At 45.4% G+C, this 13475-nt stretch overlaps 1 protein-coding gene across 1 annotated transcript in view; it reads right to left on the bottom strand.

Annotated features, from left to right (window-relative positions):
• Window positions 1–13475, bottom strand: part of LOC139541684 (lipoma-preferred partner homolog) — a 513132-nt gene that overhangs the window by 336513 nt on the left and 163144 nt on the right. The window contains exon 3 of the mRNA XM_071346617.1: window positions 11284–11522. Within this exon, the coding sequence (XP_071202718.1) occupies window positions 11284–11518 (235 nt within the window). The 5' untranslated portion in view covers window positions 11519–11522. The remainder of the gene's footprint in view (window positions 1–11283; window positions 11523–13475) is intronic.

The following is a 13475-nucleotide window of genomic DNA, read 5'->3' as shown; positions in this document are numbered from 1 at the left end:
GGCTGTAGAGCGGTGTTTATACCCTGTAATGTAGTGGCTGTAGAGCGGTGTTTATACCCTGTAATGTAGTGGCTGCAGAGCCGTGTTTACACCCTGTAATGTAGTGGCTGTAGAGCGGTGTTTATACCCTGTAATGTAGTGGCTGTAGAGCGGTGTTTATACCCTGTAATGTAGTGGCTGTAGAGCGGTGTTTACACCCTGTAATGTAGTAGCTGTAGAGCGGTGTTTACACCCTGTAATGTAGTGGCTGTAGAGCGGTGTTTATACCCTGTAATGTAGTGGCTGTAGAGCGGTGTTTACACCCTGTAATGTAGTGGCTGCAGAGCCGTGTTTATACCCTGTAATGTAGTGGCTGTAGAGCGGTGTTTATACCCTGTAATGTAGTGGCTGTAGAGCGGTGTTTACACCCTGTAATGTAGTAGCTGTATAGTGGTGTTTATACCCTGTAATGTAGTGGCTGTAGAGCGGTGTTTATACCCTGTAATGTAGTGGCTGTAGAGCGGTGTTTACACCCTGTAATGTAGTGGCTGTAGAGCGGTGTTTATACCCTGTAGTGTAGTGGCTGTAGAGCGGTGTTTACACCCTGTAATGTAGTGGCTGTAGAGCGGTGTTTATACCCTGTAGTGTAGTGGCTGTAGAGCGGTGTTTACACCCTGTAATGTAGTGGCTGTAGAGCGGTGTTTATACCCTGTAATGTAGTGGCTGTAGAGCGGTGTTTACACCCTGTAATGTAGTAGCTGTATAGCGGTGTTTATACCCTGTAATGTAGTGGCTGTAGAGCGGTGTTTACACCCTGTAATGTAGTAGCTGTATAGCGGTGTTTATACCCTGTAATGTAGTGGCTGTAGAGCGGTGTTTATACCCTGTAATGTAGTGGCTGTAGAGCGGTGTTTACACCCTGTAATGTAGTGGCTGTAGAGCGGTGTTTATACCCTGTAATGTAGTGGCTGTAGAGCGGTGTTTACACCCTGTAATGTAGTGGCTGTAGAGCGGTGTTTATACCCCGTAATGTAGTGGCTGTAGAGCGGTGTTTATACCCTGTAATGTAGTGGCTGTAGAGCGGTGTTTACACCCTGTAATGTAGTGGCTGTAGAGCGGTGTTTATACCCTGTAATGTAGTGGCTGTAGAGCGGTGTTTACACCCTGTAATGTAGCGGCTGTAGAGCGGTGTTTACACCCTGTAATGTAGTAGCTGTATAGCGGTGTTTATACCCTGTAATGTAGTGGCTGTAGAGCGGTGTTTATACCCTGTAATGTAGTGGCTGTAGAGCGGTGTTTACACCCTGTAATGTAGCGGCTGTAGAGCGGTGTTTATACCCTGTAATGTAGTGGCTGTAGAGCGGTGTTTACACCCTGTAATGTAGTGGCTGTAGAGCGGTGTTTATACCCCGTAATGTAGTGGCTGTAGAGCGGTGTTTATACCCTGTAATGTAGTGGCTGTAGAGCGGTGTTTACACCCTGTAATGTAGTGGCTGTAGAGCGGTGTTTATACCCTGTAATGTAGTGGCTGTAGAGCGGTGTTTATACCCTGTAATGTAGTGGCTGTAGAGCGGTGTTTATACCCTGTAATGTAGTGGCTGTAGAGCGGTGTTTATACCCTGTAATGTAGTGGCTGTAGAGCCGTGTTTATACCCTGTAATGTAGTGGCTGTAGAGCGGTGTTTATACCCTGTAATGTAGCGGCTGTAGAGCGGTGTTTATACCCTGTAATGTAGTGGCTGTAGAGCGGTGTTTATACCCTGTAATGTAGTGGCTGCAGAGCCGTGTTTATACCCTGTAATGTAGTGGCTGTAGAGCGGTGTTTATACCCTGTAATGTAGTGGCTGTAGAGCGGTGTTTACACCCTGTAATGTAGTAGCTGTATAGCGGTGTTTATACCCTGTAATGTAGTGGCTGTAGAGCGGTGTTTATACCCTGTAATGTAGTGGCTGTAGAGCGGTGTTTACACCCTGTAATGTAGTGGCTGTAGAGCGGTGTTTATACCCTGTAATGTAGTGGCTGTAGAGCGGTGTTTACACCCTGTAATGTAGTGGCTGTAGAGCGGTGTTTATACCCCGTAATGTAGTGGCTGTAGAGCAGTGTTTATACCCTGTAATGTAGTGGCTGTAGAGCGGTGTTTACACCCTGTAATGTAGTGGCTGTAGAGCGGTGTTTATACCCTGTAATGTAGTGGCTGTAGAGCGGTGTTTATACCCTGTAATGTAGCGGCTGTAGAGCGGTGTTTATACCCTGTAATGTAGCGGCTGTAGAGCGGTGTTTATACCCTGTAATGTAGTGGCTGTAGAGCGGTGTTTATACCCTGTAATGTAGTGGCTGTAGAGCCGTGTTTATACCCTGTAATGTAGTGGCTGTAGAGCGGTGTTTATACCCTGTAATGTAGTGGCTGTAGAGCCGTGTTTATACCCTGTAATGTAGTAGCTGTAGAGAGGTGTTTATACCCTGTAATGTAGTGGCTGTAGAGCGGTGTTTATACCCCGTATTGTAGCGGCTGTAGAGCGGTGTTTATACCCTGTAATGTAGCGGCTGTAGAGCGGTGTTTATACCCTGTAATGTAGTGGCTGTAGAGCGGTGTTTATACCCTGTAATGTAGTGGCTGTAGAGCCGTGTTTATACCCTGTAATGTAGTGGCTGTAGAGCGGTGTTTATACCCTGTAATGCAGTGGCTGTAGAGCGGTGTTTATACCCTGTAATGTAGCGGCTGTAGAGCGGTGTTTATACCCTGTAATGTAGTGGCTGTAGAGCGGTGTTTATACCCTGTAATGTAGTGGCTGTAGAGCGGTGTTTATACCCTGTAATGTAGTGGCTGTAGAGCGGTGTTTATACCCTGTAATGTAGTGGCTGTAGAGCCGTGTTTATACCCTGTAATGTAGTAGCTGTAGAGAGGTGTTTATACCCTGTAATGTAGTGGCTGTAGAGCGGTGTTTATACCCTGTAATGTAGCGGCTGTAGAGCGGTGTTTACACCCTGTAATGTAGTGGCTGTAGAGCGGTGTTTATACCCTGTAATGTAGTGGCTGTAGAGCGGTGTTTACACCCTGTAATGTAGTGGCTGTAGAGCGGTGTTTATACCCTGTAATGTAGTGGCTGTAGAGCGGTGTTTATACCCTGTAATGTAGTGGCTGTAGAGCGGTGTTTATACCCTGTAATGTAGTGGCTGTAGAGCGGTGTTTATACCCTGTAATGTAGTGGCTGTAGAGCGGTTTTTACACCCTGTAATGTAGTGGCTGTAGAGCGGTGTTTATACCCTGTAATGTAGCGGCTGTAGAGCGGTGTTTACACCCTGTAATGTAGCGGTTTATTAAACATGATTCAACTCCAGGCCATACCCTCTCCAATCTTAGAGAAATGTGATTTCAGCTGAGAGAGGGGTGGCTCTGTGATACTGAACAGTTTTAAATATGTATTTGACCTTGAACGTGACTGCAATGGGGTGGAGATGGGTCAAAGAGAGTATAATCCAAGGCTATAAATGGTACTTTGCTTACAGAGATACAGTAATTGGGATGAAAGGACTACTACGTCACTGAAGGAGATAAGACACCGTAGAGGGAATAACATTTGACTGAAGGAGAGAGATAATTCAGAATGCAGCCACAGACCAAGCACAGTACCACTATCATGGTGTGGGTGTGTGTGTGTGTGTGTGTGTGTGTGTGTGTGTGTGTGTGTGTGTGTGTGTGTGTGTGTACGCGTGCGTACGTATCTGGGGGAATTCCTGTTACCGTGTGGTCAGAGTCAAAATATAGATATTATGCAAGGCAGTCTGAGACAGTCTGAAGGCAGTCTGAGGGCAGTCTGAAGGCAGTCTGTTTGAGGTAATATGTTTCAAAAGGAAAAGTCTGAGTTCTGGTTTGACTGTGTTAATTACCCAGTAACATGACTGTTAGTTTAACCATTAGCAGAAGTGTGAACCACAAAGGCCCAGGAAACCGTAGCAGCGAGAGACAGACTCAGCGAGGCTTCCTGAAGGGCCCCTTACTGGAAGATAAAGAACCACATTCGCAGGCTTTGTCCCAAATGGCACACTAGGCCCTGGTCAAAAGCAGGGCACTAGATAGGGAATAGTGCTCTGGTCAAAAGTAGTGCACTAGATAGATAATAGGGTGCCATTGGGCATGCCGATACAGAGGAGGGCTACGGTTCCAGAAACCTCCGTGTACAACCGCCATTGGTTGAAAAAAGAAAATAGGACCCTTAGTAATTTACGTTAAACAGGAAGCTGAATGCCGTTACTGAGACATTTTCTGTTGGCTATCAAACGTCACGTTCGAGTGATGCGCGTGCATCCCGACATCAAAACGCTCCGTAGCAGGATAGCTAACGCTGACGTCAGGACCTTGACGGGACTGACCGCTATAGCTACCTTCTGCAACTATGTTATTCTTCTTTATCGAGCTTCTGTTTTGGGGATATTTCACCTTGCCTCGCTGGCTTGTTAACTTCTATGTAATCAATCCTCTGAGGAAATCTGCGTTGTCGAAGACAGATATCTGATTACGTCTTAACTTCTACGACCTGTATTTGAAGTTGCATGTGATTCTTTTAGTTCACACACCTATCTATGCTGACTGAACGACTCTTTAGTTCACACACCTATCTATGCTGACTGAACGATTCTTTAGTTCACACACCTATCTATGCTGACTGAACGATTCTTTAGTTCACACACCTATCTATGCTGACTGAACGACTCTTTAGTTCACACACCTATCTATGCTGACTGAACGATTCTTTAGTTCACACACCTATCTATGCTGACTGAACGACTCTTTAGTTCACACACCTATCTATGCTGACTGAACGACTCTTTAGTTCACACACCTATCTATGCTGACTGAACGACTCTTTAGTTCACACACCTATCTATGCTGACTGAACGATTCTTTAGTTCACACACCTATCTATGCTGACTGAACGACTCTTTAGTTCACACACCTATCTATGCTGACTGAACGATTCTTTAGTTCACACACCTATCTATGCTGACTGAACGATTCTTTAGTTCACACACCTATCTATGCTGACTGAACGATTCTTTAGTTCACACACCTATCTATGCTGACTGAACGATTCTTTAGTTCACACACCTATCTATGCTGACTGAACGACTCTTTAGTTCACACACCTATCTATGCTGACTGAACGATTCTTTAGTTCACACACCTATCTATGCTGACTGAACGATTCTTTAGTTCACACACCTATCTATGCTGACTGAACGATTCTTTAGTTCACACACCTATCTATGCTGACTGAACGATTCTTTAGTTCACACACCTATCTATGCTGACTGAACGATTCTTTAGTTCACACACCTATCTATGCTGACTGAACGATTCTTTAGTTCACACACCTATCTATGCTGACTGAACGATTCTTTAGTTCACACACCTATCTATGCTGACTGAACGATTCTTTAGTTCACACACCTATCTATGCTGACTGAACGACTCTTTAGTTCACACACCTATCTATGCTGACTGAACGATTCTTTAGTTCACACACCTATCTATGCTGACTGAACGATTCTTTAGTTCACACACCTATCTATGCTGACTGAACGACTCTTTAGTTCACACACCTATCTATGCTGACTGAACGACTCTTTAGTTCACACACCTATCTATGCTGACTGAACGATTCTTTAGTTCACACACCTATCTATGCTGACTGAACGATTCTTTAGTTCACACACCTATCTATGCTGACTGAACGACTCTTTAGTTCACACACCTATCTATGCTGACTGAACAACTCTTTAGTTCACACACCTATCTATGCTGACTGAACGATTCTTTAGTTCACACACCTATCTATGCTGACTGAACGACTCTTTAGTTCACACACCTATCTATGCTGACTGAACGATTCTTTAGTTCACACACCTATCTATGCTGACTGAACGATTCTTTAGTTCACACACCTATCCATGCTGACTGAACGATTCTTTATTTTATCCCTGTGTAAATGCCTCTAACTTTAAAATATACAACAAAATCCCTCCTTACAGATACCATACTTTAATATTTTGTCTCAATGATTAGCTGTAGGCCTTACATAGTGTAGATTTATACTCCGGACTCTGACATTGCTCGTCCTAATATGTATAGGCCCTGATCTAAACATGTCCAGGTGGATTGGAAGGCCCTGATCGAAACATGTCCTATGTACAGTGGCTTGCGAAAGTCTTCACCCCCCTTGGCATTTTTCCTATTTCGATGTTGTTTGAAGATACAAAATATGTTTTATTGTGAAACAAATAAGAAATAAGACAAAAAAACTAAAAACTTGAGCCTGCATAACTATTCAAAGTCAATACTTTGTAGAGCCACATTTTGTAGCAATTACAGCTGCAAGTCTCTTGGGGAATATCTCTATAAGCTTGCACATCTAGTCACTGGGATTTTTGTCCATTCTTTAAGGCAAAACTGCTCCAGCTCCTTCAAGATCGATGGGTTCCGCTGGTGTACAGCAATCTTTAAGTCATACCACAGATTCTCTATTGGATTGAGTTCTGGGCTTTGACTAGGCTATTCCAAGGCATTTAAATGTTTCCCCTTAAACCACTCAAGTGTTGCTTTAGCAGTATGCTTAGGGTCATTGTCCTGCTGGAAGGTGAACCTCCATCCCAGTCTCAAATCTCTGGAAGACTGAAACAGGTTTCCCTCAAGACTTTCCCTGTATTTAGCGCCATCCATCATTCCTTCAATTCTGACCAGTTGCCCAGTCCCTGCCGATGAAAAACATCCCCACAGCATGATGCTGCCACCACCATGCTTGATGTTCTCGGGGTTGTGAGAGGTGTTGGGTTTGCGCCAGACATAACATTTTCCTTGATGGCCAAAAAGCTCAATTTTAGTCTCATCTGACCAGAGTACCTTCTTCTATATGTTTGGGGAGTCTCCCACATGCCTCCTGGCGAACACCAAACGTGTTAGCTTATTTTCTTCTTTAAGCAATGGCTTTTTTCTGGCCACTCTTCCGTAAAGCCACTCTCTCGTTGGCTGGCCCTCGCTTCATATTCGTCGCCAAACCCACTGGCTCCAGGTCATCTATAAGTCTTTGCTAGGTAAAGGCCCGCCGTATCTCAGTTCACTGGTCACCATAGCAGCACCCACCCGTCGTAAGCGCTCCAGCAGGTATATTTCACTGGTCATCCCCAAAGCCAATTCTTCCTTTGGCCGCATTTCCTTCCAGTTCTCTGCTGCCAATGAATGGAACGAACTGCAAAAATCACTGAAGCTGGAGACTCATATCTCCCTCACTAGCTTTAAGCACCAGCTGTCAGAGCAGCTCACAGATCACTGTACCTGTACATAGCTCATCTGTAAATAGCCCATCCAACTACCTCATCCCCATACTGTATTTATTTATTTTTTTAAATGCTCCTTTGCACCCCAGTATCTCTACTTGCACATTCATCTTCTGCACATCTATCACTCCAGTGTTTAATTGCTAAATTGTAATTATTTTGCCACTATGGCCTATTTATTGCCTTACCTCCCTTATCCTACCTCATTTGCACATGTTGTATATAGACTTTTTCTATTGTGTTATTGACTGTATGTTTGTTTATTCCATGTGTAACTGTGTTGTTGTTTGTGTCACACTGCTTTGCTTTATCTTGGCCAGGTCGGAGTTGTAAATGAGAACTTGTTCTCAACTGGCCTAACTGGTTAAATAAAGGTTAAACAAATAAAATAAAAATGCATCTCACATCTAAAGCCACAGAAACCTGCTCTGAGGAAGTCAGTCTCCCGTTTGCTTAAGAGTCAAATCCTTTCCAAATTCTCTACACAAAGCTTTCAGAACAAACTGGTTTGACTTTGGCAGTTGATTCATTTCCTCAATAGAGAAGTAATATTAGGTAAACGATGCTGCTACTGTCTATTATCTATCCTGTTACCTAGTCACTTTATTCCTAGTTATATCTACATATATACCTCAATTACCTTGTTCCCCTGCACATTGACTCATCACATACAATGCTGCTACTGTCTGTTATCTATCCTGTTACATCTACATATATACCTCAATTACCTCGTACCCCTGTACATTGACTCATCAGCTGCAGCTGCTGTCTGTTATCTATCCTGTTACCTAGTCACTTTATTACCATATTACCTTGTTCCCCTGCACATTGACTCAGTACTGGTTCCCTGTGTATATAGCCATGGTATTACCTTGTTCCCCTGCACGGTGACTCAGTACTGGTACCCTGTGTATATAACCATGGTATTACCTTGTTCCCCTGCACATTGACTCAGTACTGGTTCCCTGTGTATATAGCCATGTTATTACCTTGTTCCCCTGTACATTGACTCAGTACTGGTTCCCTGTGTATATAACCATGTTATTACCTTGTTCCCCTGCACATTGACTCAGTACTGGTTCCCTGTGTATATAACCATGTTATTACCTTGTGCCCCTGCACATTGACTCAGTACTGGTTCCCTGTGTATATAACCATGTTATTACCTTGTTCCCCTGCACATTGACTCAGTACTGGTTCCCTGTGTATATAACCATGTTATTACATTGTTCCCCTGCACATTGACTCAGTACTGGTTCCCTGTGTATATAGCCATGTTATTACCTTGTTCCCCTGCACATTGACTCAGTACTGGTACCCCATGTATATAACCATGTTATTACCTTGTTCCCCTGTACATTGACTCAGTACTGGTTCCCTGTGTATATAGCCATGTTATTACCTTGTTCCCCTGCACATTGACTCAGTACTGGTTCCCTGTGTATATAACCATGTTATCACCTTGTTCCCCTGCACATTGACTCAGTACTGGTTCCCTGTGTATATAACCATGTTATTACCTTGTTCCCCTGCACATTGACTCAGTACTGGTTCCCTGTGTATATAACCATGTTATTACCTTGTTCCCCTGCACATTGACTCAGTACTGGTTCCCTGTGTATATAACCATGTTATTACCTTGTTCCCCTGCACATTGACTCAGTACTGGTTCCCTGTGTATATAACCATGTTATTACCTTGTTCCCCTGCACATTGACTCAGTACTGGTTCCCTGTGTATATAACCATGTTATTACCTTGTTCCCCTGCACATTGACTCAGTACTGGTTCCCTGTGTATATAACCATGTTATTACCTTGTTCCCCTGCAAATTGACTCAGTACTGGTTCCCTGTGTATATAACCATGTTATTACCTTGTTCCCCTGCACATTGAATCAGTACTGGTTCCCTGTGTCTATAGCCAAGTTATCGTTACTCATTGCGTATTAATTATAACTTTTACTTTTGCGTGTTATTACTTTTCTCCTGTACTTCTTTCCCTCTGCACATTTCTTGATATTTGCATTAACATGTAATTAATTAAGGCAACTCTATTTTGGTATTTTTCAACAGATTTAAAAAGATGAATTCAAGGTCTGAGGTTTTATTTTGGTTTTGTTTACACAGCCCTTGGATTAATGTTGAAAAGAGAGGAGTGTGGTGTTGTCTTTCATATAAGGTCATGGAAAGGTCATGGAAAGGTCATGTGAAGCATGGGTTGGTTTGTAAAGAAACGCTACGGTAGCCAATCACAGCTCACAGGGGAGCTGGACAGAAAACGGTTGAGTCCAAGCCCCTGGATAGGAGTCAGTACTGGGGCTACATAGGAGGTCTCAGCCCCTGGATAGGAGTCAGTACTGGGGCTACATAGGAGGTTAAAGCCCCTGGATAGGAGTCAGTACTGGGGCTACATAGGAGGTTAAAGCCCCTGGATAGGAGTCAGTACTGGGGCTACATAGGAGGTCTCAGCCCCTGGATAGGAGTCAGTACTGGGGCTACATAGGAGGTTAAAGCCCCTGGATAGGAGTCAGTACTGGGGCTACATAGGAGGTTAAAGCCCCTGGATAGGAGTCAGTCCTGGGGCTACATAGGAGGTCTCAGCCCCTGGATAGGAGTCAGTACTGGGGCTACATAGGAGGTTAAACCCTCCTGGATAGGAGTCAGTACTGGGGCTACATAGGAGGTTAAACCCTCCTGGATAGGAGTCAGTACTGGGGCTACATAGGAGGTTAAAGCCTACTGGATAGGAGTCAGTACTGGGGCTACATAGGAGGTTAAAACCCCTGGATAGGAGTCAGTACTGGGGCTACATAGGAGGTTAAAGCCCCCTGGATAGGAGTCAGTACTGGGGCTACATAGGAGGTTAAAGCCCCCTGGATAGGAGTCAGTACTGGGGCTACATAGGAGGATAAAGCCTCCTGGATAGGAGTCAGTACTGGGGCTACATAGGAGGTCTCAGCCTCTGGATAGGAGTCAGTACTGGGGCTACATAGGAGGTTAAAGCCTCCTGGATAGGAGTCAGTACTGGGGCTACATAGGAGGTCTCAGCCTCTGGATAGGAGTCAGTACTGGGGCTACATAGGAGGTTAAAGCCCCCTGGATAGGAGTCAGTACTGGGGCTACATAGGAGGTTAAAGCCTACTGGATAGGAGTCAGTACTGGGGCTACATAGGAGGTTAAAGCCCCCTGGATAGGAGTCAGTACTGGGGCTACATAGGAGGTTAAAGCCCCCTGGATAGGAGTCAGTACTGGGGCTACATAGGAGGTTAAAGCCCCCTGGATAGGAGTCAGTACTGGGGCTACATAGGAGGTTAAAGCCTCCTGGATAGGAGTCAGTACTGGGGCTACATAGGAGGTCTCAGCCCCTGGATAGGAGTCAGTACTGGGGCTCCATAGGAGGTCTTAGCCCCCTGGATAGCAGTCAGTCCTGGGGCTACATAGGAGGTCTTAGCCCCTGGATAGGAGTCAGTACTGGGGCTACATAGGAGGTTAAAACCCCCTGGATACAATAAAAAACTATCCAACTTTATTGTCCACAGCCACAGCGAACAACAGAAATGAATATGCCGTTCCCTTCATTTCTCAACTCCCCAGACACACCACACAGATATACAGTAGAAAAGAGCACAGGGTCAAGCTGCCGTGCAACACCCCTGGATGGAGAGTATGTTGTGGGGTTAAGGGCCTTGATCAAGGGCCCAACGCTAGGGGGTCGTTGTTAGGATATGAACCCAGCAGCCCTCCAGTTGCTAGATCAATTTCCCACCTTTCTTCTTTTTTTTTCCAAACGCCCGACCGGATTTGAACAGGCAACCTTTCGTCTACAGGCCCAACTCCTACCACCCTGTTTGACCCTTGATTGTGGCCAACGAACACTTCAGTTTCTCCTGCGACGCGTGCACCCTTTTAGCACCACTTGCTGTATGAAGCACGTACCAGCTATCAGTGTCTGAATCCTCCTGCCATCTCTTACCTCCAGCAGGGTCAACGGGGTCTCCCGGCTTGTAGGGGTTGAACTGGGGCTTCGGGGCCACCACAGGGTCAACGGGGTCTCCCGGCTTGTAGGGGTTGAACTGGGGCTTCGGGGCCACCACAGGGCCAAACTTCTTAGGGGTCTGATTCTGGGAAACAGAGATACTCGGGACGCCCACGGCAGGGGTGGTCTCCATCCGGGCTGTCACCTGAACCTCTCCTTCACCGGACCACATGGTTCTACAGAGGACAAGGAAGAGAAGAGGAGGAAGAGGAGGGTTAAGACATAGTCTTCAGAGGTCATAGTTTACAACGGTTCTGCAGAGGAAGAGTTAAGACAGGTAAAAGTCCCTGGTCAAAATGGTTCTGCAGAGGAAGAGGAGGAAGAGGAGAGGAAGAGTTAAGACAGGTAAAAGTCCCTGGTCAAAATGGTTCTGCAGAGGAAGAGGAGGAAGAGGAGGATGGGGAAAGGAAGAAGAGGAGAGGAAGAGTTAAGACAGGTAAAAAGTCCCTGGTCAAAATGGTTCTGCAGAGGAAGAGGAGGAAGAGGAGGAAGATGAGGAAGAGGAGAGTTAAGACAGGTAAAGTCCCTGGTCAAAATGGTTCTGCAGAGGAAGAGGAGGAAGAGGAGAGGAAGAGTTAAGACAGGTAAAAGTCCCTGGTCAAAATGGTTCTGCAGAGGAAGAGGAGGAAGAGGAGAGGAAGAGTTAAGACAGGTAAAAGTCCCTGGTCAAAATGGTTCTGCAGAGGAAGAGGAGGAAGAGGAGGATGGGGAAAGGAAGAAGAGGAGAGGAAGAGTTAAGACAGGTAAAAAGTCCCTGGTCAAAATGGTTCTGCAGAGGAAGAGGAGGAAGAGGAGGAAGATGAGGAAGAGGAGAGGAAGAGTTAAGACAGGTAAAGTCCCTGGTCAAAATGATTCTGCAGAGGAAGAGGAGGAAGAGGAGGATGGGGAAAGGAAGAAGAGGAGAGGAAGAGTTAAGACAGGTAAAGTCCCTGGTCAAAATGGTTCTGCAGAGGAAGAGGAGGAAGAGGAGGATGGGGAAAGGAAGAAGAGGAGAGGAAGAGTTAAGACAGGTAAAGTCCCTGGCAAAAATGGTTCTGCAGAGGAAGAGGAGGAAGAGGAGGATGGGGAAAGGAAGAAGAGGAGAGGAAGAGTTAAGACAGGTAAAAGTCCCTGGTCAAAATGGTTCTGCAGAGGAAGAGGAGGATGGGAAAAGGAAGAAAAGGAGAGGAAGAGTTAAGACAGGTAAAGTCCCTGGTCAAAATGGTTCTGCAGAGGAAGAGGAGGAAGAGGAGGATGGGGAAAGGAAGAAGAGGAGAGGAAGAGTTAAGACAGGTAAAAGTCCCTGGTCAAAATGGTTTTGCAGAGGAAGAGGAGGAAGAGGAGGATGGGGAAAGGAAGAAGATGAGAGGAAGAGTTAAGACAGGTAAAAGTCCCTGGTCAAAATGGTTCTGCAGAGGAAGAGGAGGAAGAGGAGGATGGGGAAAGGAAGAAGAGGAGAGGAAGAGTTAAGACAGGTAAAAGTCCCTGGTCAAAATGGTTCTGCAGAGGAAGAGGAGGATGGGGAAAGGAAGAAGAGGAGAGGAAGAGTTAAGACAGGTAAAGTCCCTGGTCAAAATGGTTCTGCAGAGGAAGAGGAGGAAGAGGAGGATGGGGAAAGGAAGAAGAGGAGAGGAAGAGTTAAGACAGGTAAAGTCCCTGGTCAAAATGGTTCTGCAGAGGAAGAGGAGGAAGAGGAGGATGGGGAAAGGAAGAAGAGGAGAGGAAGAGTTAAGACAGGTAAAGTCCCTGGTCAAAATGGTTCTGCAGAGGAAGAGGAGGAAGAGGAGGATGGGGAAAGGAAGAAGAGGAGAGGAAGAGTTAAGACAGGTAAAGTCCCTGGTCAAAATGGTTCTGCAGAGGAAGAGGAGGAAGAGGAGGATGGGGGAAGGAAGAGGAGGAGAGGAAGAGTTAACAGCCAGGTGATACAGAACATACACTATATACATACAGCAGTATGAGGACACCCCTTCAAAACAATGGATTCAGCTATTTCAGCCACACCCGTTGCTGACAGGTGTATTAAATCAAGCACACAGCCATGCAATCTCCATAGACAAACATTGTCAGTAGAATGGCTTTACTGAAGAGCTCAGTGACTTTCAACGTAGCACCATTATTCTACCTTTATTTCAACAAAGAACACAGACTGA

Source organism: Salvelinus alpinus, chromosome 16 (assembly GCF_045679555.1).
Source record: "Salvelinus alpinus chromosome 16, SLU_Salpinus.1, whole genome shotgun sequence".
NCBI classification, from domain to species: domain Eukaryota; kingdom Metazoa; phylum Chordata; class Actinopteri; order Salmoniformes; family Salmonidae; genus Salvelinus; species Salvelinus alpinus.
This window is presented reverse-complemented; position numbering and strand designations above follow the sequence as displayed.